We start from the raw sequence: 26,412 nt of genomic DNA, 5'->3' as shown, positions 1-26,412 counted from the left end.
GGCCGCACCTTGAGTACTGTATACAGGTTTGGAAGCCTCATTTCCAGAAGGATGTAGAGCTGCTGGAACGAGTACAGAGAAGGGCAACAAGGTTAGTGAACGGAACGAAGGGTTGCTCTTACGAAGAAAGGCTTAAGTTTTGCAAATTACAGTGTCTGGAGACTAGGCACCGGCGAGGTGATCTTATAGAGGTGTATAAAGCCTTGAATGGTTTGAGCATGCTCAATGCTGATGGGATTCCTTCTCTTGCTCAGAATAATCACCTGAGAGGGCATAAATTCAAATTGAGGAAAGACAGATGTAGGATAGATGTGCGGAAATCTGCCTTTAACCAGCGGATAGTTGGTTGGTGGAACAGATTTATATCCCTTGTTGTGGAAGTTGATAGCCTAAATAAATTTAAGGCTCAGCTGGACAGGTATTTCGAACGAACGGAGGGGTGAAGTGAAAGGGTTTTTTTTTTTTTTTTTGGCTGATGCTGCATAAGCTTGCTTTCTTTGCATCATATGTCTCTACTAATGCTAACTCCATTTATCACTTGGAGCTCTTTGACTTACTCTCTTTGCAACTTGACTTTCTCCAGTCCAACTTTCCTAACATTGATGTTATTTTCCTTGTTGATTTTATTGTTCACAACTCCAGCTGGCTTCCGTTTTCTAGTCACATCGACCCAACTGGTTGAGATGCTGAGTCTTTTGCAATTTCTAATGAACTTGCACAGATAGTTCATTTAGCTATAAGAATATTGGACAATCCCAACCATAAAGCCACAGGCTTGATCTTTTTCTCACAAACAGCCTTCTAAGTACATGCTCGAAGTGAATGGTCCTTTAGGTAACTCAGATCACAATTTGGTGATTGTCTCTTCTCCAATGGAGCCTTTTTCTCATGGCTATTCCCAACCTCATATTGTTTGGCATTATAAGAATGCAAAATGGGATGACCTGCGAGATTTCTTTTCCTTGGTCGGATTACTGTTTCAAAACTTCTGATGTCAATGTTTGCGCAGATCGTGTCAGTGAAATCATTCTTGTAAGAATGGAATCCTTTATTCCACACATCACTTTAAAATCTCGTCCTTTATATAAACCTTGGTTTTCCAATAAATGTGCTAAGGCTGTTCAAGAGAAGAACATTGCATATTGTAATTGGCTTGTTTCCAATTCTTTAGTTTCATTTTCTGCCTACACCAAAGCCTACAACAATTATAAAGTGGTCATTAATCAGTCCAAACTAGATTTTGATCAGGCTAAGAGTAGAAAACTTGTTTCTTGCTCTAATGGTAGCCGAGCATTCTGATCTCTTGCCAAAGCTATTGGCCACAACTTTTGCCCATCTCTGCTCCCACCTCTGTCCAAACCAGATGGTTCTGTTGTCACTTCAGCCAAGGATAAAGCTGACCTACTAGCATCCCATTTTTCTTCCAGCTCATGTATTAATGATCTTGGTAAAACACCTCCCACCATTCCCAACACGCTCCATTCAATGCCTCCTGTGGTCTTCCGTCAAAAGGATATCAGAAGGATTTTGATGGATCTTGATGCTAAGAAAGCTCCAAGTTCTGATGGTATTTCTCCACTTGTTCTCAAAGCCTGTGCTCCTGAACTTACTCCTGTTCTTTGCCGCCATTTTTCACTTTCTTATTCCAAAGGTGTTTTTCCTTCTGCTTGGAAATTTGCTCGTATCCAGCCAGTTCCTAAAAAGGTGACAAGTCCCTTCCATCCAATTATCGTCCCATTGCAATTACTTCTACTCTTTCTAAAGTAATGGAGAAATCAATTAACTGCCAACTTTCAAACTACCTAGAAACCTTCCGTCTGATTGTCAATCACCAGTATGGATTCCGTCAGTGTCGATCCACTGGTGATATTCTGGTTTATATTACCCATATATGGACAAATTCAATTGAAAAGTTTGGTGGAACACAAGCAGTTGCTCTTGACCTCTCAAAGGCTTTCGATCATGTTTGGCATAAAGGTCTTCTAAATAAGCTTCCATCTTATGGTGTACCAACTGTTTTTTGTAATCAGTTATCCAGTTTTCTCTCTGATTGCTTACTGAGGGTGATGGTAGATGGCTCTCTGTCTTCTGACTTCTCCTCTTATGCTGGTGTTCCCCAAGGTTCAGTTCTTTCCCCCCACTCTTTTCTTCTTGTATATTAATGACCCCTTTCCATTGACTGCAAATCCTATCCATAGTTCCCAATGATAGCATATTGCATTCCATTTTCCATTTTGAGAAACCTTGCCCTGCTCAATCAGCTTCAACTTCTTGACTATGTACTACCAATTCCTTAATTGCCGATCTCCAAGTAATTCTGCAGTGGGGCAAAGACAACTTAGTTGATTTCAATCCTTCTAAAACTCAGTCTTGTCTTATATCTTGCAAAAAGGATTCTTCTGCTCCTGTGCTTACCTTTGATGAAACTCCGATTTCTAGGCAAGTTGATATATCTCTTTTGGGGATTACCAAAAGACTTCTAATATCTCTTGGCACAAGCACATTACAAACATTGCTTCCTCTGCATCTAAAAAACTTGGTTTTCTCTTTCGCTCTCACCATTACTTTTCTTCCAAATAGCTGTTCACTCTGTACAAATCGCAAATGTTCCCTACCATGGAATATTGTTCCCACATCTGGGGCGGTGCCCCCAACACCTCTGTCAGGCTTCTAGATTCCATTCAGAAGAGGGCAGTTAGGTTAATTAATGATTCCTCTCTAACAGAGTCTCTCCACTATCTGTCTCATAGACATACTGTTTCTGCTGCATGCCTTTTCTACAGATACTTCCATGGGCACTGTTCTTCTGAATTGGCTTCTATAATTCCTGCTCTCTCTTTCAAAACAATTCGAACACGTGCTGCCACCAGCCAACATCCATTTACTGTCCAACTTTAAACTCACAGAACCAACTTTTCGTCTTCCTTGTTTATTCATTCAGCTGCCAATTTCTGGAACAACCTTCCTTCACACGTATTTCTTGAAAATTACAGTCTACAGAAGTTAAAGTCTAATGTCGACAAATATCTTCTTGCATCTTCTCAACCTCTAACCCAAGCATGGTACTAAGTACTATAGGCTCTAATACCTCTCGTGTTTGGGGTTTTCATAAAAAAAAAAAAAAAAAAATGCTGCTGCAATAGAATCTGGAATAGTTGGGCGGCAACTGAAATTTAATATTGAAAATGCAAAGTACTGCATGTGGGTTGCAGTAACCCCCCGAGAAATATACCAACTGTCTGGTGTTACACTCATGGGAGAGGAGGATGAAAGAGACCTGGGGTAATTGTGCAATCAGATATGAAGTTTCTGAACAGTGCAGACAGGCTGCTAGAGCAGGTCATGGTGTCTTGTCAAAAATATACAACAATTTTGGCAATGGTCAGGCCACACCTTGAGTATGTATGCAGGTCTGGAAGCCTCACTTTAGGAAGGATGTTGAGTTGCTAGAATGAGTACAGAGAAGGGCAACAAGACTGGTGAGGGAGAACAATGGGATGCTCTTACGAAGAAAGGCTTAAGTTCTGAAAATTGCATCTGTAGACTCAATCCATTCAAGTTCTGAAAATTGCATCTGTAGACTCAATCCATTCAAGGCCTTATACACATCAATCAGATCACCTGTGAGGTGATCTGATTGATGTGTATAAGGCCTTGAATGGATTGAGCAGGCTCAGTGCCGATGGGATTCTTCCTCTTGATCAGATCACAAACCCGAAGGGGCATAAACTGAAATTGAGGAAATACAGTTGTCGACTAGATGTGTGGAAATTTGCCTTTACCCAGTGGGTATTTGATTGCCGGAGCAGACTTCCATCTGTTGTTGTGGAAGTTGATAGCTTAAATAAATTCAAGAAAGGAATGGACAGACGTTTGGCGTGAATGGATGAGAAATGAAATGTGAAGGTTTTTTTTTTTTTTTTTTTTTCTTTTTGACTCTTGTATATGCTTGCTTTCTTGCATCATATGTCTCTACTAAACTAACTTTAACTTTATGTCCACTTTCCTCAAAATTACAAGTTTTGGCCACGAACTCCAAGAGTTTCATTCCTACCTGCCCGTAGGAATGAAAGTTTTTCTAATAATCAATCAATCATTTGTACTTTCAGAAATGCTGATCTCGTTTGTCTCAGCCTCACAAGCAGAGCCTCTCCTTACCATGAATGGCCTTTTGTCAGTAAAGATGGATGCAAAGTACTTATTCAGTTTATCAGCAACATCAGCTGAGTTAACTAACAAGGACCCAGTCTGATTTTTAAAATTTTTTTTTTTATTTGTATACACATATGAAAAACTCGTTCCTGTTTGAAGATGATAAAGCATTCAAAACCTACATTGATATTATTATGTTTATTTCCAAATTGGAAACATAATAGGGTCAGAAGTTTCATAGTATTTTCTTTTTCACTTTTTTGGTGACTGTCGACACTAACTAAGGTTATTATTATGAAATTTATGAAATTCTTAAAATTTTTTAGTAAAATTAAAAGTTTTAGTAAGTCAAACTAAGATCTGATTTGAAGAATTTTGTTTTAAGGTTAATTTTATGTATTATATAATAATGACAATAATACTACATAAATACGTCTTTGCAGTATAACCTTCACAAAAGATCAATTTAGTCACTTTGTTGATTTTTTTATTGTTGAAACACACACACACACACACACACACACACACACACACACACACACACACACACACACACACCGTAGTTTACCGGGTCTCATTTCCAGGTGGTTTAGTGGGAAAAAAAAGTCTAAAAGATTATCTTTTATAGTCTTGAATCGTCAGGATTACCCAGTAAGCAGGTATTGCCTTAATGGGTAATGGGGAATATTGATACACATTTAAAAATATGTGATAAAAATTAAATAAATAGAAATAAAATTATTTAAATTAAAATTGAACAGAATAAGACAAAATTAAATAAATGAAGTAAATTATATAATGTAATAGTGTTGGAAAACTTTACCAGTTAAGATCTGTTTCTAGGGTGGTTGGTAGGAATTGATCTAAGTCATAGTACAGGCATACCTCGGTTAACGTTACCTCTGATAACGAAGCTTCGATATAACGAAGTCCGCAATTTCAAGCCCCATTTAACATAAAAAAAAATATTCCAGTTTAATCACCTGAAATCTAAACAAATTGAAGAAATTACGGAAACCTTTGATGCTTCTCGTGGTTGGTTCGAGAAATTTAAAAAACGGGCCAGGATTCATAGTGTAAAATTAACAGGAAAAGCTGCAAATAAGTTTCCAGAAAAACTAAAGGAAATAATTGAACGTGAAAATTTTCCACCAAATTTGGTGTTCAGTGTTGACGAAAGCGTTTGTTCTGGAAACGGCTACCAACAAAAAGCTTCATTTCTATTGAAGAAAAATCAGCTGCTGGGTTTAAAGCAGCCAAAGACCGTTTAACGTTACTCTTTGGATCAAATGCCTCTGGCGATTATAAATTAAAATTGTTATTAGTTTACCATTCAGAAAATCAGAGGGCGTTAAAAGGTAACATAAAAATGAATTTACCTGTAATATGGAAAGCAAATAGAAAGCGTGGGTTACCAAGGAGTTATTTACTGATTGGTTTGTTAACCACTTTTGTCCTGAAGTAAAACGGTATTGTCAAAAAAACAACTTTGAAGAAAAAGCTCTTTTGTTGTTAGACAATGCTCCGGGACATCCTACTGATCTTAACACGTTGGACACATGCATTCCTGTCAAAGTTGTGTTTCTTCCAGCAAACACAACTTCCCTGATTCAACCATTGGATCAGGAAGTAATAGCATCATTTAAAGCTTATTATCTGCGTCGAACATTAAGCAATTTAACTGAACTAGAGGATAAAGAGGAAATGACAGTTAAAACTTTTTGGAAAAACTACACCATTAAAAACGCAATTGAAAACATTGATAGTTCTTGGAAAGAAGTCACCAAGAAATGCTTAAATGGAGTTTGGCGCAAAATATGGCCAGAAGTTGTACTAGAAGAAGAAAATGACATCCAAGAAATTAGAAATGAAGTTATCCAGATGGCTCAATCAATAGGTTTCGAAAATGTCGATGAAGAGGATGTTAGAAATTTATTGAATGCAGAAGATGATGGTTTTTCAGTGGAAGATTTAGAAAACCTTGTTAGCAACGAAGACAAAGATAATGAAGACGAAGTTAAAGAAGTTCCTGCTGAAAAAGTGTTAACAACCAAAGATTTAAAAAGGTGCTTAAATGACATTGAAAACGTTTTAAATTTTTTTAGTGAAAATGATCCTGATTTAGGAAGAAGTTTTATTGTTAAGCGATCAGTGTTAAATGCAATAACTCCGTATAGGCAATTGTTAAATGAAAGAGGAAAAAAGCATAAGCAATCAACTTTAGACTCCTATTTTAAAATGTGATTTCACTTTGTATGTAAGTTGACTGTTTATTTAATAAAACTTTTCTTTGTTCGAAAAAAAAGCTTTTCATTTTCTTTAGGTAGGAACGTATCCCTATTCTGGCCATAGTATTTTTACCTCTGAAAACGAAGTTTCGCTTAACGAAGTAATTTCGTGGAACGCATCCTATTCGTTATTCGAGGTATGCCTGTACTTAGTTTAGGGGGGTTATTTGGTTGGATCGTTGGTTGTGGTTAAGGAATTTAAACTTATTTTTAATTTGAATCTATTGTCAGGGAAATAGAAAACATATTGTGCAAAAAAGGATAGGTGGAATAGGACAGGGTATATCTGCTGAGGACAAAATTTGATGATGTTGTAGAGCAAATATCTTTTAAGAGCAGAAAAGGTGATATTGTTGTACACATTGGCACAAATGACATTAAGAGTGGGAGATCTGCAGACTTACTTAACAAGTGAACGGCAATATTGAAAAAAAGTTGAGTTAGGATTAAATTGGAAAGTGTCTGCAATTCTGCCCAGATATGACAGGAGGAAATATATGATGAGAACCTTGTCAAACAGTTCAGCCTTGGAGAGATTGTGCTAGGCAGGCTCATGGGATAGAAATTTTCTCAGCATGGCATCTGTGCTTGTTAACAGGAGAGACTACTTCTGCAGGGATGGGATACACTTAAATAGAAAGGGTGCAAGAATATTTGCTGATGCTATTGAGATAGTGTTAGGTGGGTCGGAAAACTGCTAGCTTGGGGGAATACACAGACTAATAGATTAACAGTAGCCATAGGCAGAGGTGAAAGTGATTCTTGCACTGATTCTATTGGAATGTGGAGTAGCCTTGAAACAGTGGTGCTGAGGATTCCAAGAAATGTTGGGAGTTATTGTGAAACAGGTAAACACATGGGCTGTGTTAGGGTAACTAAGAGTAAGAACATGTACGTGTATACTTGCATGTACACCAATGCCAGGAGTATAGTAAATAAATTTGATGAATTTGAAATGCTGGTCAAGACACCAAAGGTAGATATTATTGGGATATCAGAGACATGGTGTCACACAGACATAAGCAGTGCAGAATTGGAATTTGAGGAGTACAATGTGTACAGAAAGGATGGGGGGGGTCATGCTCTTAGTTAAAAAGCACATAAAATCTAAGGCAGTGCATCCAGTTGACATGGATGGCAGCGCAACGTTGAGTCTGGTGTTACATAAGCACTGGGAAAGTAAAAATGAAAGTAGAAGTGTGTTATAGGCCTAATGTCTCTGGGTACAGTGAACAGTTGTACAGAGAAATAGTGAGGAGGCAGATTGTCCCCTCTTTCTCTTCGAACCCTTAAGATATCCTCAGTGATGCCGGCAAAAACCCTCTCACCACCATTGTTAAAATGAATCGTGTTTGTACGAAATAGATTCTTTCTACCTACAGTTGCAGGCCATGTTCATAAAAATTTCCTTTTAAATCCTTTCAGAGTCTGAAGTCTTGAGTTAATTCACAAGGCTTTCAGCATATAATCTCTTTAGTTGTGTCTGGGCAGAATTGCAGACACATACACATTGACTTAACTTGATGCATTTCTTCAGCGGATCCTCTGTTTATCCAAAAACCATCAGTTTGCATTTATGGTGCATCAGCCTCTGTGGTATAATGTGCCCAATCTGTTGGTACCAGCATCAGTTGTTGCTCCCACCAAATACACCCTGGTTGTAGTCTACCTATTTTAATTACAAGCAAAAAACCCATGTGTGCCCTCTATGCTCAAAAGATATTTTATGTGAAAACATGTAATGGAAATGATGTGAATTACGTCACTTTCTAAATGATATCAATGCTGTCACTAACGTTGATTCGGTAGAGTAAGTAGAGGGCATGAGCCTGCTATTTACCGGTGGAAGGGCAAAGATGTTACCAAATTTGGCCTGTTTGAATTTGTTCCTCATCATCCTTTTCTCGTATTTATCAAACCAATTCTATTTCCAAATGTCGGTAGAATCGCCACCCATGTTCTCTCTCTTCCCTTTCTTCTTCTTTCGATTTTCTATTATGCTGTCGCTCGATAGGTCACATGGTTAGGTATATAAGTTGCATAAACTAACTCTCGGACATCAATTGACTAAGCAAAATAATCGAATTTTCTTGTAATTTCAATGATGCCAAACTCAGAATACTTGTTCGTAATTTCAATAATTTTACGTTGTAAATTGCTAATCCAGTGATTGGTCTTATTTACATATTCAATGACATAAGCAGCACAAGAATATTCTTCCGTGATGAATTGAATGTCCATATTAGAATTTAAAATGCTAAACACAGAAGGATTGAAGGGATTATGCCATTTTTGACGAGATTCTCATTTCAAAAAGACCTTTTAGCCAAGTAATACCAGCTCGAAGTAAATCGATATAATATAATTCCAAATGAATGCGATTTTCTTTAAAGATGTGATTGATACTAGTATATTTGTTGTCTTCTAAGATTCTTCAACGATTTCTTGTATTCAGCATTATATTTGACTTGTTGAGTGTCTGCTTTTGGCATGGGAATTAAAATCATTGTAGATCATGATAGCATAAATGGAGCTTCAAAACTCCAAACTCATAAACAAGTAAAAGTATGTTTATGAATTTGGAGTTTGATATTACCAGAGACTTTTGCAGTTGAAACAGACACGAGCTTATTTATCATAGTTATCGTTGCATCATACCGTTTCCCACAGGTTCTTTAGGAGCATTATTAATCCACAAAAGACTGTGAGCACGTGGACTGCCACGATGTTGAAATTTGATCCCTTTAAAATAGTTGACAACGTAATATTGTCGAAATGGATGAAATGCTTAGACTGAGGTAAAGTTAAAATACAATCCACAAGTTTATTAAAATGAATTGTACATGTTACAGCATCTGAAGTAAAGTTAAAATACAATCCACAAGTTTATTAAAATGAATTGTACATGTTACAGCATCTTCATTAACTAATGTTGCTTTTCCACAAAATGAAGAGCTTCTACTAGCTCGTCAGGGATATCCAAACCGGCATGCTTTCATTTGTACAAAATTTTTAGCAATTTAGGCCAACTGATTTTGTTTGCACTCAAATTTAAGAATGTAGGTTTACCCGATTGTCTGATCATCGCAAACTGATCTCTTTTACGTTGTGTCCAGTAATAAGTTGAATTAGGAATTGATTTCAAAAACACTTGATTTCAAAAACACAATAACTGCATTGAAAATTCTTTTCAATGCAGTTATTGACTTATTCTTGAGATTGGATTCTCAAGAATAAGTCATCTCGAGTTCTTAGTATCATTATTTCCATGGCCATATAAAGAAGATGGTGTCGTTTCCATGCTGATCTGAATGACGAAGTTCACTCGATGCCATCATAAATGGTGTAACTTTTAAATTATCTGTAAACTCTCAATAATGACTGAGGTAAATTCTAGGAAGGGACAATTCTTCGGCATATGCATCAAAAAGTAAACTTTGTGGAACATTTTGTTCACCAGGAGCTATTTGTAGATATTTGTCATTGCTCCACAAAAGAGTTGGTTGTTGAGCAACTAAACTTTCTTCAGTGGGTATAGCTTCACTCATTTTATCACGTGTAGGAGCATCAGTGTGTTCCATGTTTTCATCGAAAAATGCTTCATCAATCTTGATTTCATACAGACGATACAAGTAAGTACAGTGAAACTTCTCTTTAACGGACAGCCATGGCGAACGAGAATGTGTCCGTTAGAGAGAAGTGTCCGCTAACAAGAAGTCTGAGAGAGAAAAAAAAAAAAGAAAGAAAGAAAAATTGTTAAACGTTTAATGTAAAATTAAATTAAAATATATACAAATTTTGAACAATATTTTTGTAAATAATATACAATTACATACACAAGAGATAAAGAAAAATCGTTAAATGTTTAATGTAAAATTAAATTAAATTATATACAGATTTTGCACAATATTTTTGTAAATAATATACATACAATTGTGCTATGCGTATTATGACTTTATCTTAAGAAAAATACATACAGTAATCACTTATTTTCTTCTGCACCTTCTTCCGGCTGATAATTTTGTTTTCAACGTTTGTTTTGAGTGAAGAAACCATCGAAAGTCCTTCAGTATCTTCTTCAGCAGCGAAAAACATTTTTAAACGATTGATTTGTATGAGCGCTTCTTCTATTTTCATCGGTGGTTCATCGTTAATATGTTCTGCGACAGAATGACCTCCTTCCATTTCTTCATCCTCATGAGGAACTTCTTAAAAAATATCGATGATAATGTCGTTGATATCTAGAGCACCATCTTCTGTAGTGAGGTTTGAGTCTATATCTTTATAGCCAGGGTCACTTGTAGCAGAAGTATCGTACATTATCAATAGATGTTGAAGTTCTTGTTCTTCTTGGTGCTCCACATTGCTGTTCACAACTTCAATTTTTGCGTTTGAGAAGCCAGACTCTTTTTGTTTTCTAATTGTGTTTACTGAAGAGGAAATCCATTGAATCGCATCTAGGATGCTGAGTTTCTTTGCAGGGTCACTCGCACATGTTACATCGTTCATGTTTGCAATGAGATGTCTTAAAACACGTTTTCTGTAGTGGAGTTTAAAATCTTTTATTATCCCTTGATCCAAGGGCTGACACTCTGTAGATGTGTTTGGTGGCAGACAAACGATTTGAATGTTGGACAATTCAATGTGCAAGTGAGATGCAGCATTATCCATGAAAAGAATAATTTTTCTGTTTTGACGAATCATGTTTTGGTTAAAGTGACTTATCCATTCGCTCATGATATCTCGCGTCATCCACACTTTTTTATTAGACTTCCGGTCAACATTCAAAAGATTTAACTTTATGCCCTTGAAACAATGAGGATTTTGTGGTTTTCCTATAACAAGAGGTTGATCAAAGTCTCCCAGCATATTTGTACACAATAGTACAGTCAAGCGTTCCTTAGAAATTTTTCGTTTTTTAGACTCATTGTTTTTTTCAGGAAGTGCTTTAAAAAACAACCCTATTTCATCACAATTGTAAATATCCTTAGCTTCAAAATCACAACATAAATCTTCCAATTTGATGGGCCACTCTGTTACAACCCCATTATCAACAGATCCACCTTCACCACTTAGGGTTTTCCAAGAAATTTTATGCCGAGTTTTGAACATGTCTAGCCATCCCACAGAAGCTTTGAACTCATTTACTCCCATAGATTTCACAACCTCCAAAGCCTTTTCCCTAATAATAGGCCCATTAATGGGAATTTTTTTAGCACGTCTGCGACAAAACCACTCGTACGTAACATTGTCAGTTTGAAGTCCAACAGTTTTCGGGAATGATTTTTGAACCTGATCATTTACGTGTTGCCAAAATTGTTTGAGCAGTTCATTTTTTTTCTTTAGGATGTCACTTATTTGCATCTTCCCGATTTTGAATTTTGCAGTGAGATTGCGAACACTATTTTTTTGCCGATCATATGCATTAATGAGTTCGACTTTATCTTTTAAAGTTAAATGTTTACGAGAAGACATTGTGCACTTCACACGACACTGAACAAAACTGAAAACTGAAACTCAAAAGACGAAAAGCCGACAAAATTCCCCCTCCCCCCCTGCACACACCAAATTCATCAGAAGTTTTACACATGCCTTAAAATTCTTGAAAAAGGGTTTAGAACTGCGATGTGCACCTTGATAAAATTCAGAGAATTGGAAATAGAAAATAAACACATGATTGAGGCAATACGTGGAAGAAACGTTCCTAGAAAATGGGCCGTGAGCTCGCCCGCTGTCCGTTATTGGGAAATCAAATTAAGTGCTAATCTAAACAAAACAGTGCAGATTGCCTGTCCGCGTCTGTTACAGAGAATGTCTGCTAGACAGAAGCTGAAAACACATTAAAACCAATAGAGGAAAGTTGGGGAATTTGAAAATGTCCATTGTAGAGAGATGTCCGTTAGGAGAAGTTTCACTGTAGATACTTTCACCTAACCCCTACAGCTCGTTTACGAACCAAGCCCTTTAAATAACTCAATTTGTGAATTTTCTTACATTTGATATGAATGTTAACGCAATAATCATCATCTATTCTCCGAGGCAAATAATCGATCATCGAATTAACATTCACAGGAACATTCATAATTTGGCCCAAAATTCCATATTGGCTGAAACCAAGCCTTAGTCTTCTAATTTGCATGAATGGTATACGAGGAGAAATGAACCCCTCTTGTCACTAAATTCAGTTGAGGCAGATGAGGTGGAATAGCAGGATAAACGAAACTGTTGCTTTTTGAAAATGTTGGAATGGAATCATTTTTGAGAGATGCTTTCATAACGGGCTCCAAATGTATTTTTCAGAGTTTAATAAAATCTTGAAGAAGATTTTATTAAACTCCATTTTTTTTCGTTCTCTATTTTTTGAACTCGTTCTTTGACATGTGAGGTTTCTTCGATGGCTGGATTTGAAGCTTTTATTCTCACATACTTTTCTTGGTTTTGTTCAGCTGGAGTTTTAGCCATCTTCGAAATACTTTTATAGGTTGTTAACTGAAATTAGATTTGGTATTTTCACAATTCAGTAGTTAATGAAATCCATTTGTAGACTAGTATGATGTCATAACCAAAAACTACTGCAAGAAGTGATTGTTGTTTGTTCAAGTGATTGTTTTATTGTTACATTCTTGAAACAAAACCACTTAAATTTTTAAATGGTTTAATCAAAACTAACTTACTTATGCTACTTAGATAGTTGATGTTGATCAAAATTTTGAGAAGCAGTTTTTATTAAAGTCCACATTTTTTTCATTCTCTGTTTTTGAACTCTTACTTTTTGACACGAGAGGCTTCTTTGGTGACATTGAAGCTTTTATTCGTGCACAATATTACTACCCGCTGCTTACTCTACCGAATCAACATTAGTGACTGAATTAGCATCGTTAGCACCATTTAGGAAGTGACATCATTTCCATAAGAAAAATTCATTAGCAATTGAATTGCATCATTTTCGTAAGAAAATTTTTTTTACCAATCGGTTTTACTCCAGTGCTGCCATAGATGTTTTCACATCAGAAATGTTACCCATTTCCCTGACAGTAGAATCTCCCAATAAAATTAAATCTTCTTGAACCAGAGCAGTCCGTGCCTGGCTATTCTGCACTGGGACCCCAATTTTGGTATGTTTCACTTGGCAGGTCATAAGATACTTGAGTCTTCGAAGAGCTCCCAGTTACATTTGTTTCCAAGGAAAGTACCCATTCTTTAGTGACTCAAATTCTTCTAGTAATGCACGAAGTTTTAATTTGAGAAGGTCAGTATGCTATTTGTCGGGTGTAAAGAAAAGAATCATCAGTTGAGTTTTTGTTTGCTACATCAACCTTAGAATACATGATAGGCTGTACAAGTGAACTCACACTGGGAATGCTTGCTGCCATTTCTGTTTGTGTCATAATATCTTCTGATGAAGTACTGAAAGTGGACTTTATAACAATTATTATTTAGGTAAGATTTGGATTTAAGAAAAATTACAAAATTTAAATTTACAAAATATTACTGATTTAAATTAGTAAAGTATGGCAGAAATTGAAGTTACCAGAAAGAATGTGACTTAGCAGAATTAGCTTTAGAAAACTTAAGAATTAAATTTGCAAAATATTGTACAAATTAAATTTGCGAAATATTGTACAAATTAATTTCGCAAAAATTACTGAAATAAAATTTAAATAAAAAGATTAAGATCTACTTAATCTTTTTATTTATTTAAAGATTAAGACAGCTGATCTTAATTCCCTTCGGTTAATTTGCTGGAGCTGACTTAAAACACATCTACTGTGTGCAACTGCTTAGTAGAATCCTATCCCTTTGGAACAGCTTATATTTCAGTGCAATTAGTGTTGTTTTTAAAGAAATTTTGTAATTTTAATGAATTCAAAGGAAACATACACTTCACTCTAATTTATTGTTTCTTTAAGTTAACCACAGCATCTCCACAACCTGACAGCTGTGTCGATGTTGCATACGCCAAGCCCCACAAGACTACAAGATCTCCTACTCCAAATGCCACACACAGTAACCAGTTGGATTCTATGTTGGGAACACTTCACTCAGACATGAGTAAACAAGGAATAACCACAACTGCAAAAGGCCACTGTGCTGCTTGTCATAAACCTATTGTTGGACAGGTAAATTCTTAATTCTTTCTTTATTTTAACTCATCCTGAATTAGACTATAATTTTTCAGGAATGAACTATTTTCCTTTCTACAGTTGTTATCCACAGTATCTGTTATCAATCATTATCACAGACCTTAATAAAATAAAATATGTTCCTGTGTGGAAGAGGAAGAGCTTAAAAGTTAGCTGATGTATGCAGTGCGTTACCTTTCAGGTGTGTTCTCTTTTTTGTTAAATTAATTTCTTGTCATTACTTCATTTGATTATTTTATATACCATTCTGAATAGATATGTTATGAAAATCCATTGAATATAACCCGAGAGGTTAACACAATAAATGCTGTGAAACACTACACTTGTGTCTCAAGGCCTTGAGACCCATGTGCCATTCTACGTTCTGTTTATTCATTTGAGCTCTGTGAAGTGTCAGAGCTCCATTTCCCAGATCATATCTGCATTCCCCAGACTACCTTCCTGAGGTAGTCTAGGGGAGTGCAGACTACCTCATACTACGGAATACCAAAAGAATATACTTCATACATTCTTGTGTATGGAGGCTCGGGATCTGCAACAGATTTGTGCCCATGGAGATGCTCCACAACATCCAGGAGATGGAAGTTGACTACAAAACGTTCATAGAAGACAAATCCTACAGAAGATGCATCATAAGGGAACAGCTTTCCTTTTCAGCTGAGTGACTGCCATCGTTTTTTCATTGTGCTGTGTAGTATGAAAAAAAAAAAAAGTTTTTCATTTCCTCTGTTAATAATTTGTTTTATGTAATTTTTCCAGTATTTGTTAATTTTTATGTTAAACCCGTAGCATTGTTGCTGTTATGGGCATTGCATCAGGTATCCATGTAACATGTACTGATTGCAAAGATATTATATATGTGCTAAACACATGAATTTACAATTGTTGATACCCAAAACCAGTCTTGAAAACTATTACCTGCTTATTAAATGCACATTAGTATTAGTATTAGTAAAGGCCGCAAGGTGCAAGAAAGCCTATGGCTTATGCTGCACCAGCCAAAAAAAAAAAAAAAAAAAAAAAATCCGAACAAAACAATGATAAAAACAAAAAAAAATAAATAAATAAATAAATAATAATAATTAATAAATAAAAAAAATAAAATAAAATAAAAAATAAATAAAAAGGAAATTAAACCTATCATCCTATGCGCTTCCCTTACCCGAAAGTACTATCCAGATGACCTTTGAATTTCCCCAAACTGTCGGCCTCTACCACCCATGAAGGCAACTTATTCCAGTAATTTATAACTCGCTGGCTAAAATAGAACTTCCTGCAGTCCAATCTAAACATTTCCCCCCGTAACTTGAATTTATGTCCCCTAGTTCTAGCATCATTTATAATCTTGAAAATTTTGTCCTCATTCATTTTACTGATGCCTCTCAGAGCCTTAAACACCTCAATCAAATCTCCTCTAAGGTGTCTAGTTTCCAAACTCTGCAACCCACATATTCGAAGTCTTTCTTCATAAGGCCGCCCTTTTGCCGATCTCACCAGGCGAGTTACCCTTCTTTGCACCCTTTCAAGAAGCTCGATGTCTTTCTTCAGGTGCGGTCTCCATACTTGAACACAGTATTCCAAGTGTGGTCTAACATAAGCCTTATATAATGGGATTATCATGTCCCTATCTCTACTTGCAAAAGTTCGATAGATCATCGATAGGACACCATGGGCCTACCTTGCAACCTGTTTACAATGCTCAGAGAATTTCATGTCTGACCGTATCGTAACACCCAAGTCCCTTTCCTCCAGTACTGGGTTTAGTTGAACTCCACCAAGTGAATAAGTTATTTTGGGATTACTGTTTCCCAGGTGTAATACCTTACACTTTGTTGGATTAAAGCACAGCTGCCATTTTTCTGACCATTCCTGAAGTCTATCTAGGTCTCTCTGAAGAAGCTCAGCTTGACAGTGATCATTAACTACTCTCCCAATTTTAACATCATCTGCAAATTTAGACATCACGCCCTCTATCCCTTCATCAATGTCGTTTATGAAAATTAAAAACAACAGTGGTCCTAATACTGATCCTTGGGGAACCCCACTTCTTACATCAACCCAATCTGAGGAATAGCCATTTATCACAACCCTCTGCCTCCTGCCCTGAAGCCATCCTTCTATCCATCTAAGGATTTTCCCAGTGATTCCAACCTGTTCCAGCTTATAAAGCAACCGCTCATGTGGGACTGAGTCAAAAGCTTTGCTGAAATCTAAATAAACAATGTCGAAATTATTCCCTAAATCCAGCTCGTGAGTGACCCTTTCGAAATAGCGAACCAGATTTGTTAAACATGATTTTCCCTTTACGAAACCATGCTGAGTATCCTTGAGAATTTCAATTCGATCCAAATGATCCTGAATTCCACCCTTGATCATTGCCTCCATGATTTTCCCTATTAATGGCCCATCTCTAACAAAAAGTCTCTCCTCTCTCTCTCTGTCTCATAGATGTTCTGTTTCTGCTACATGCCTTTTCTATAGGTACTTCCATGGGTACTTCTATAGGTATTTCCACATTATTGGTTTTGATTTGTTCACAGCAGTCAGATTTTCACACAACAGTGTAGTGATCTCTTCCCCCCCCCACCCATACACCATTCAACTCATGAAATTTTTTTATGAAAACTCTAAGTATGATAGGTATTTGAACCTATAATCCTTAGTACTGTGCATGGGTTGAAGGTTGAGAAGATGAAATAAGATACTTGTTGATATTAGATTTAAATTTCTGTAATTGTAATTTTCAGGAAACACATATGAAGTGGGGGTTGTTCCAGAAAGCAGAAGTTGAAGGAATAAATGAGGATGAAGAAAAGTTTCTTCTCTGAATTTGAAGTTGGACAGTACAAAGATGCTGACTGGTTGGAGCATGTGTTCAGAACAGTACCCATGGAAGTACCTATAGAAAAGGCATGTAGCAGAAACAGAACATCTATGAGACAGAGAGAGAGAGGAGAGACTTTTTGTTAGAGATGGGCCATTAATTAATCTAACCACCCTCTTTTGAATGGAATCTAGAAGCCAGAGATTTTTTGGGACAATGCTCCAGATGTGTGAACAATATTCCATGGTTCGGCAGATTTCCGATTTATACAGAGTGAACAACTGAAAGAGCAACAGAGAAAACCCAGTTTTTTAAATGCAGAAGAAGCAATATTTGTAATGTGCTTATACCGAGAGATATTAGAAGTCAGGGTAATCCCCAATAGAGATGTATGATCTTGCCTTGAAATTGGAGTGTAATTGAAGATAAGCATAGTAGCAGAAGAATCCTTTTTGTGAGAGATAAGACAGGACTGAGTTTTAGAAGGATTGAAATCAATTAAGTTACCTTTGCCCCACTTCAGAATTACCTGGAGATGAGCATTTAAGGAATTGGTAATGGATACTCAAGAAGTTGAAGCTGTTTGTGCAGGTCAAGGTTCCTCAAACTGGAAGAGGGAATGCACTATGCTGTCATCAGCAAAACTATGGATAGGATTTCTGGTCAATGGATGAAGGTCATTAATATTAGCATTAACATTAGTAGAGGCATATGATGCAAGAAAGCAAGCTTACGCAGCATCAGCAAAAAAAAACTTCCACTTCACCCCTTCGTTCGTTCGAAATACCTATCCAGCTGAGCCTTAAATTTATTTAGGCTATCAACTTCCACAACAAGGGATGGAAGTCTGTTCCACCAACCAACTACCCGCTGGCTAAAGGCAAATTTCCGCACATCTATCCTACATCTGTCTTTCCTCAATTTGAATTTATGCCCTCTCAGGTGATTATTCTGAGAGAGAGGAAGAATCCCATCAGCATTGAGCATGCTCAAACCATTCAAGGCTTTATACACCTCTATCAGATCACCTCGCCGGTGCCTATTCTCCAGACACTATAATTTGCAAAACTTAAGCCTTTCTTCATAAGAGCAACCCTTTGTTCCATTCACTAATCTTGTTGCCGTTCTCTGTACTCGTTCCAGCAGCTCTACATCCTTCTTGAAATGAGGCTTCCAGACCTGTATACAGTACTCAAGGTGTAGCCTGAACATTGCCTTATACAAAGGAATAATCACCTCCTTGTCCCTGCTAGAAAAATTCCTGTATATCATTGACAATACACCATGAGCTATTCTTGCAGCCCGTCGGCACTGCTCAGAGAACTTCATATCTGCCTGCACAATTACTCCCAGGTCCTTTTCATTCTCTACCACTGTAAGTGTAGTACCACAGAGTTCATACGTTGCTCTGGGGTTGCTGTTTCCCATATGTAGTACTTTACATTTGTCAATGTTAAACTTCATTTGCCACCTCTCAGCCCATCTGTTCAACCTTTCCAGATCCTGTTGCAGCAGCATAGCGTCAGTGGTGTCCTTAACAACCCTGCCAACCTTTGTATCATCTGCAAACTTGGACATTAAACTTGATATCCCATCATCAATATCATTCATAAACACCGAAAACAACAACGGACCCAACACTGAACCCTGAGGAACTCCACTAATAACATTAGTCCACGTTGAGCAGTGTCCATTGATTACCACTCTCTGTCTTCTGCCACTCAACCATCCCCTTATCCATAGCAGCAATTTGCCTCCAATGCCACACTGCTCCAATTTGTGCAGCAGTCTTCCATGTGCAACAGTATCAAAAGCCTTTCTAAGATCCAAATATATAATATCAAAGTTATTTTATTTATCTTATTTTTGTTACACAGAGCATTAAAATTATGATAAATGAATTAGCTTTCGGCTGGGTGGCAGCCTTCATCAGATTAAAATACTTTGAATGGCAGTTAGAATAGAGATGCACTGCCAGGATGGTACGTGAGACACGTGGTTAATTGTTTGTTGATGTTTGTGGCTGTGACGTATGGTGGTGACGTGGCCAGCGTTTGTCTATGGACAGAATTACTGCTTCTGTGATGGGGTTAAGTTGACAACCACTGTTCTTGTTCAACGAGGTATCCGAGCATTTTATACTTAACGATTCCAACCAGGTGCGCCTTAAGTAATGGTGGGACTTGTCTACAACCACGACATTGCGGTGTGGGTCGATGTCGTGGTGGGTTGTCCAGACATGCTCGGCAATAGCTGAGTGTTCTACATCCGCCAAACGGATCGCCCTTTTATGTTCTGAGAGGCGTTTCTCGAGACGACGACCAGTCTCTCCAAAGTAGCAGCTCGTGCAGTCACGGCAGGAGATGCGATAGACCACACCACTCTGTAGAAGGGTGGGGACAGGTGTTTTTATGTTGGAAAGGAGAGAACGCAGTTTCTTGCCTGGGAGTTGGATGCACTTCACCCCATGCGATCTTAGGATTCTACCGATCTGCTGTGACAGGTTGGGGTAGTATGGGATGAATGCCCTCGTGGAAGACTCGTCACTGTTGGTGTTGCTGTTGGTCATCACGTTGTCGCGTGCTTGTAGATCACATCTGTTAAGGACATCGATGGGGTAGCCACACCTCGTAAGGTCTACTTTGACTCTGGTGATCTCTTTGCGCCTTTCATCTGCAGAGCTGGAGTGTGTCCAGGCGCGAGTTAGCAAGGTTCGGGCGGTTGAGAGGAGGTGGCCCCGTGTGTGTGCTGACTGGAAGTTGGTAAATTGGCCAGCACACATAGGCTTACGATAAACCGTTGTCTTCAAGCATGTGTCTTCGCGCCGGACAAGTGTACCTCAACTCACTGTCACCCTTCATAAAATTCACGGTTGAGCTGGAGTCGAACAACTCTATACCATACCTAGATACACTTGTCCGTCCTTGGAAGCTAATTCATTTATCATAATTTTAATGCTCTGTGTAACAAAAATAAGATAAATAAATTATGAATCCAGAGCACACAGGCGTGTTTTATTAAATATCAAAGTTATTCCTTGCATCTAGTTCTTTTGTGACTACATCATAGTATCCAATCAAATTGGTCAGGCAAGACCTGCCCTTAACAAAACCATGCTGCGTCTGAGCTATAACTGAATTCTTCTCTAGATGATCCTTCAGTTCTTCTTTAACCAGTGCCTCCATTAATTTACCTGGAACAGAAGTTACTCTAACAGGTCTATAATTACTTGTGTCAGCCTTTGATCCTCCTTTGTGAATTGGGGTTACATTTGCACATCTCCAGTCTATGGGTACCTCCCCTGAGTCCAAAGAAGCTCTCATAATTATGGCTAGGGGTTTGCTTACTTCTTTTGCTGCCTCCTTTAATATAACTGGATAGATCCTATCCACCCCAGGTGCCTTTTTTATGTTTATCCTCAACAATCTCTCCTCCACTTTCCTCTCAGCTATTACAAAATCATCCAGCTCACTGCCAACGTTTACTTTACCTACATCATTCTCCTTCCTGAATAACTCCTCATGCGTGAATGTAGATGCAAAATACTCGTTTAGATTGATAGCCACCTGAGCAGGATCCTCTACTGTTGAACCCTCAATATCCAGTGGACCAATCTGATTCTTCTTGAGTTTAAATAGTTAAAGAACTCTTTTCTGTTTTTCTTTGCATCCTTTGCCAAGGATTTTTCGTAGGCTGCCTTTGCCTGCCTAATCTCCTTTGTGACTTGGTTACAGACCAACTTTTATCTATCATAGGCTTCCATGTCACCCATTAATTTGTATGTATCCCATGCATTTTTCGTCTCTGCCACATGTCTCATTAGTTCATCTGACAACCATTTAGGCCTTAACCTTGAACAATATTTCTTAGTTGGTATGTAAAGCCTGGTAGCCTCCAAGATTAGTTCCTTCAATGCTTCTCATTTTGAGTTTGCTGTTGGTAACATCATCAGTTGGTCCCACTGTATAGAATTTAAATACTGTCTCAGACCATCATAGTCACCTTTACGAAAACAAAAACCCTTCCCTTTACCTCTGATGGTAGTTATCTCCTTGAGTAAATCCCACTTCAACACACTGTGATCACTGCCACCTAGTGGTTCATTTATCTGCAGATTCTTAATGCATGAAGAATCACTACTGATAATCAGATCAAGAGTATTGATCCCTCTTGTTGCCTCACAAACATGCTGATGTAGAAAACAATCATCCAATAAATCCACAAAAGCCTTGCTAGTGTGCGAGTGACCAACCCACAAATTCCAGTCAATATCTGGGAAATTAAAATCCCCCATTATAAGACTCTCTGATTTACTGGCCCACTCTATTTCCCTGTACAATATCTTATTATACTCATCAGAGTCATTAGGCCTATAGCACGCTCCTACTCTCAATTTTGATTTCCCTATGCTTATGTCACACCAAACTGACTCAACACTGCCCTGTCCATCGATGACGACTGGCTTCACTTCCTTGGACTTTATGTGTTTCTTAACTAATAGCATAACCGCTCCTCCTCTCCTGTCCTGTCTATCCTTTCTATACACATTGTGTTCCCCAAATTCCAGTTCCGCATTCCTTATATCTGTGTGACACCACGTCTCTGATATCCCAACAATATCTGCCTTTGATGTTTTGAGCAATACCTCAAATTCATCAAATTTATTTACCAAACTCCTTGCATTGGTGTACACGCAGGTATACATGCACCTGTTCCTATTCTTGGCTACCCTAACACAACCCATGTGTTTACTTGTACTGCAATGACTCCCAGCAGTCTCTGAAATATCCTGCATCTTGTTTTTCAGGCTTCTGCTCATTTCAATAGAAGCAGTGCAAGAATCACTTTCACCTCTGCCAGTGGCTACTGTTAATCTATTAGTCCTTGTATCCCCCCCAACTAGCAGTTTTGCGACCCACCAACTCTGCCTCGACAGCATCAGCAAAAATTCTTGCACCCTTTCTATTTAAGTGTATCCCATCCCTGTAGAAGCAATCTCTCCTGTTAACAAGTACAGTCCAGGCTGAAAAAAATTCTACCCCTTGAGCCTTGCACAATCCCTCCAGGGCCGAATTGATCGACAAGGCTCTCATCATATACTCCCTCCTATCGTGTCTGGGCAGAATTGCAGACACTTTCAAATTCAACCCTAATTCACGGCTTTTTTTCAACAGTGACCTGTACTTGCTAAGTAATTCCGCCAGTCTCCTACTCTTAATATCATTTGTGCCAACGTGTACAACTATATCACCTTTTGTGCCCAGTCTGGTCTCAGTCTGCCTCAAGCTATCGTGTGGTCAGGTTGTATAGTGTTTCACAGAAAGAGAGTGTTTCTGTGATTTCTGAATTGTGACTTTATTTATTCAATAACTTTGCAATCCTTACAATTTAAAATGGCATCAAGTGATAGAGGAGTTAAAAGAAAGCGTGTGAACTTAAATGTAGCACAGAAATTAGAACTAATTGAGAAATTAGAGCAGAGCTTCTCAGTAGCTCTTGTTTGTGAAATTTACAGCGCAAAAAAACAAACTGTTTCTGCTATCCATAAATCAAAGGCCAAATTGCAAAATTTTATATTTCCAACAGGATGTTACATGATCTTTATTATAATTTAATGTTATATTGTACAGTACTATATATTATATTAATACTTTTTTTTTTACATTAAAAACAGTAAATAAAATGCCCCCATGGTTACATTCGATTTAACAGATTTTCTGCAATAACGGATACCCCCTTCTCCTCTTTAGTCCATTAAAGTGAGTGTTTACTGTACTTCTTTAACTAGTGTCTCCATTAATTTCCCCGGAAGAGAATTTAAACTAACAAGTCTGTAATTATTCATGTCAACCATTGTGAATTGGGGATACATTTGCACATCTCCAGTCCATGGGGACCTCTCCTGAGTTGAAGGGAGCTCTCATAATTATGGCTAATTCTGGCTAGGGTTTGCTTACTTCCTTTAGTACCTCCTTTAACATAACTGGATAGATCCAATTTGCCATAGAGGCCTTTTTTATGTTCAATTTCTGCTCCCCTTTTCTCTCAGTTATTACAAAATCATTTAGCTCCCTACTAGTGTTTGATAAGCTTCTGGCTGCCACTTCCCTACAGACATTCCTTATGTATTAATGTAGATGCCAAAATACTCGTTCAGTTTGTCAGCTACCTCAGCAGGTTCATCAACAATTGAACAGTTGATATCAAATGGACTAATCTGATTCATCCCATTCGTTTACATAAGTAAAGAAGTCTTTACTGTTTTTCTTTGCATCCTTTGCCAAAGATTTCTCATAATCTGCCTTTGTTGTCTAACCTCCTTTGTGACTTGATTACAGACTAGCTTATATCTACCATACTCTTATGTGTCACCTGATAATTTAAATGCATTTCATGCATTTTTCTCCTCTTCCACGAGTCTCATTTGTTCATATGACATCCATTTAGGCCTAAACCTTGAATAGTATTTGTTAGTGAAACAAGTATGTACATGAGTTGTGTTAGGGTAACTAAGAGTAGAAACAGGTGCATATATACTTGCATGCACACCAATGCTAGGAGTATAGTTAATAAATTTAATTGAAGTGCTAGTCAAGACATCAAAGGCAGATATTGTTGGGATATCAAAGATGTGGTGTCACACAGATATAAGCAGTGCAGAATTGGAATTTGGGGAGTACAATGTGTACAGGAAGGATAGACAGAACAGGGTTATGTTAAGAAACACATAAAATCTAAGGAAGTGCATCCAATTGATGTTGATGGACAATGCAGTGTTCAATCTGTTTGGTGTGAAATAAGCTGTGGGAAAGGAAAAATGAGAGTAGGTGTGTGTGTTATAGGCCTAATGAATCTGATGAGTATAATGAGCAATTGTGCAGAGAAATAGAGTGGGCTCGTAAGTCAGAATGTCTTATAATGGAGGATTTTAGCTTTCCAGATATTGACTGGAACTTGTGGTTTGGTCACTCGCACATTAGCAAGATTTTGTGGATGACTGTTTTCTACAGCAACGTGGATTTATTGGATGACTGTTTTCTACAGAAACATGGATTTATTGGATGACTGTTTTCTACAGAAACATGGATTTATTGGATGACTGTTATCTACAGCAACATGTTCGAGAAACAACCAGAGGGAGTAATATGATCTGATTATCAGCAGTGATTATTCATGCATTAAGAATTTGCAGATAAAGGAACCACTGTGTGACAGTGATCACAATGTACTGATGTGGGAATGTAACTACCATCAAGGCTAAAGGGAAGGGCTTTTGCTTTCATAAAGGTGACTACAGAGGTCTCAGACAGCTTTTAGATTCTCTACAGTGGGATCAACTGATGATATTACCAACATTGAATTCTAAATGGGAAGCCTTCGGGGACTTAATTTTGGAGGCTACTAGGCTTTTTATTCCAACTAAGAAATACTGTTCAAGGTTTAGGCCAAAATGGATGTCAGATGAATTAATGAGGCTCGTGGCTGAGAAGAAGAATGTATGTAATGCATATAAAGTATCAGGTGACACAGAAGCCTATGGCAGGTATAAACTGGGCTGTAATCGAGTCACAAAGGAAGTTAGTCAGGCGAAGGTAGATTACGAGAAATCTTTGGCAGAGAATGCAAAGAAAAACAGCAAAGAGTTCTTTACTTATATAAACTCTAGAAGGAAAGGAATGAATCAGATTAGACCACTTAACATAGATGGGTTGACTGTTGATGATCATGCTAAGGTAGCTCATGTAGATGCAAAATACTCATTCACTCATGTGTGAATGAGTGAATGAGTATTTGGCATCTACATTCACACGAGGAGTCATTCAATGAGGGGAGTGCTAGAAGTTTATCAAACGCTAACAGGGAGCTAAGTGATTTTGTAATAACAGAGAACAAAGTGGAGGAGAAATTGTTGAAGTTAAATATAAGGAAGGCACCTGAGGTGGATGGGATCTATCCAGTTATATTAGAGGAGGCAGCAAAGGAAGTAAGCAAACCCTTAGCCATAATTATGAGAGCTTCCTTGGACTCAAGGTAGTTCCCCATGGACTGGAGGTGTGCAAATGTATCGCCAATTTGCAAAAGGGCTTCAAAAGGTGACAGAAGTAACTACAGACCTGTTAGTTTAACTTGTATTCTTGGGAAAAAAATGGAATCACTGGCCAAAGAAGCATTGCAGGATCATCTAGACAAGCCTGCAGTAATAGTTAAGACACAGCATGGGTTTGTTAAAGGGAGGTCTTGTCTGAACAATTTGATTGCTTACTATGATGTGGTCACAAAGGAACTGAATGCCAAAAATAATTTTGATATCATATACTTGGATTTCAGGAAAGCCTTTGATACTATTGCACACGGAAGACTGCTGTACAAATTGGAGAGAGATATGGCATTAAGGGTAAGTTGCTACACTGGATAAAGGGTTGGTTGAGTGTGAGATGACAGAGAGTGGACACTGCTCTTCATGGACAAATGTTATTAGTGGAGTTCCCCAGAGTTCAGTGTTTGGCCCATTGTTGGTTTGTATATTTATCAGTGATATTGATTAAGGTATATCAGGTTTAATGTCCAAGTTTGCAGATGATAGAAAGGTTGGCAGGATTGTTAACGACAGTAAAGACAGTATGCTACTCCAACTGGATCTAGATAATTTGTGAAAATGGGCTGAGAAGTGGCAACTGAAGTTTAACGTTGACAAATGCAAAGTATGGATAGTGATAACCACCCATACTTTAAATTACAAAGAGAAATGTATCAACTCTGTGGAACTACACTCAGGGAAGTGAAAAGTGAAAAAGACCTGGGCGTAATTGTGCAATCAAATATGAAATTCACTGAGTGCAGACAGGCTGCCAGGGCAGGTCATGGAGCCTTGTCAATAATATATAAGAATTTTGCTAGCAGGGACAGGGAGGTGATTATCCTATTATACAAGGCGACGGTTGGGCCAATCTAGAGTACTGTGTACAGGTCTGGAGGCTTCATTTTAGGAAGGATGTAGAGTTGC

General features: G+C 37.8%; 1 protein-coding gene across 5 annotated transcripts in view; it reads left to right on the top strand.

Moving 5' to 3' along the window:
• Nucleotides 1-26,412, top strand: part of LOC150085123 (paxillin-like) — a 273,123-nt gene that overhangs the window by 207,407 nt on the left and 39,304 nt on the right. For all 5 annotated transcript variants that reach the window (XM_090373882.1, XM_090373881.1, XM_090373884.1 and 2 more), the window contains exon 6: nucleotides 14,351-14,560. In XM_090373882.1, coding sequence (XP_090230008.1) covers nucleotides 14,351-14,560 — 210 coding nt within the window. The remainder of the gene's footprint in view (nucleotides 1-14,350; nucleotides 14,561-26,412) is intronic.

The sequence above is a fragment of the Mastigoproctus giganteus genome, chromosome 5, assembly GCF_048544385.1.
Source record: "Mastigoproctus giganteus isolate SK-2022 chromosome 5, ASM4854438v1, whole genome shotgun sequence".
Taxonomy (NCBI): Eukaryota; Metazoa; Arthropoda; class Arachnida; order Uropygi; family Thelyphonidae; genus Mastigoproctus; species Mastigoproctus giganteus.
Note: the sequence above shows the minus strand (reverse complement) of the source record. Positions and strands in the feature narration are given on the sequence as shown.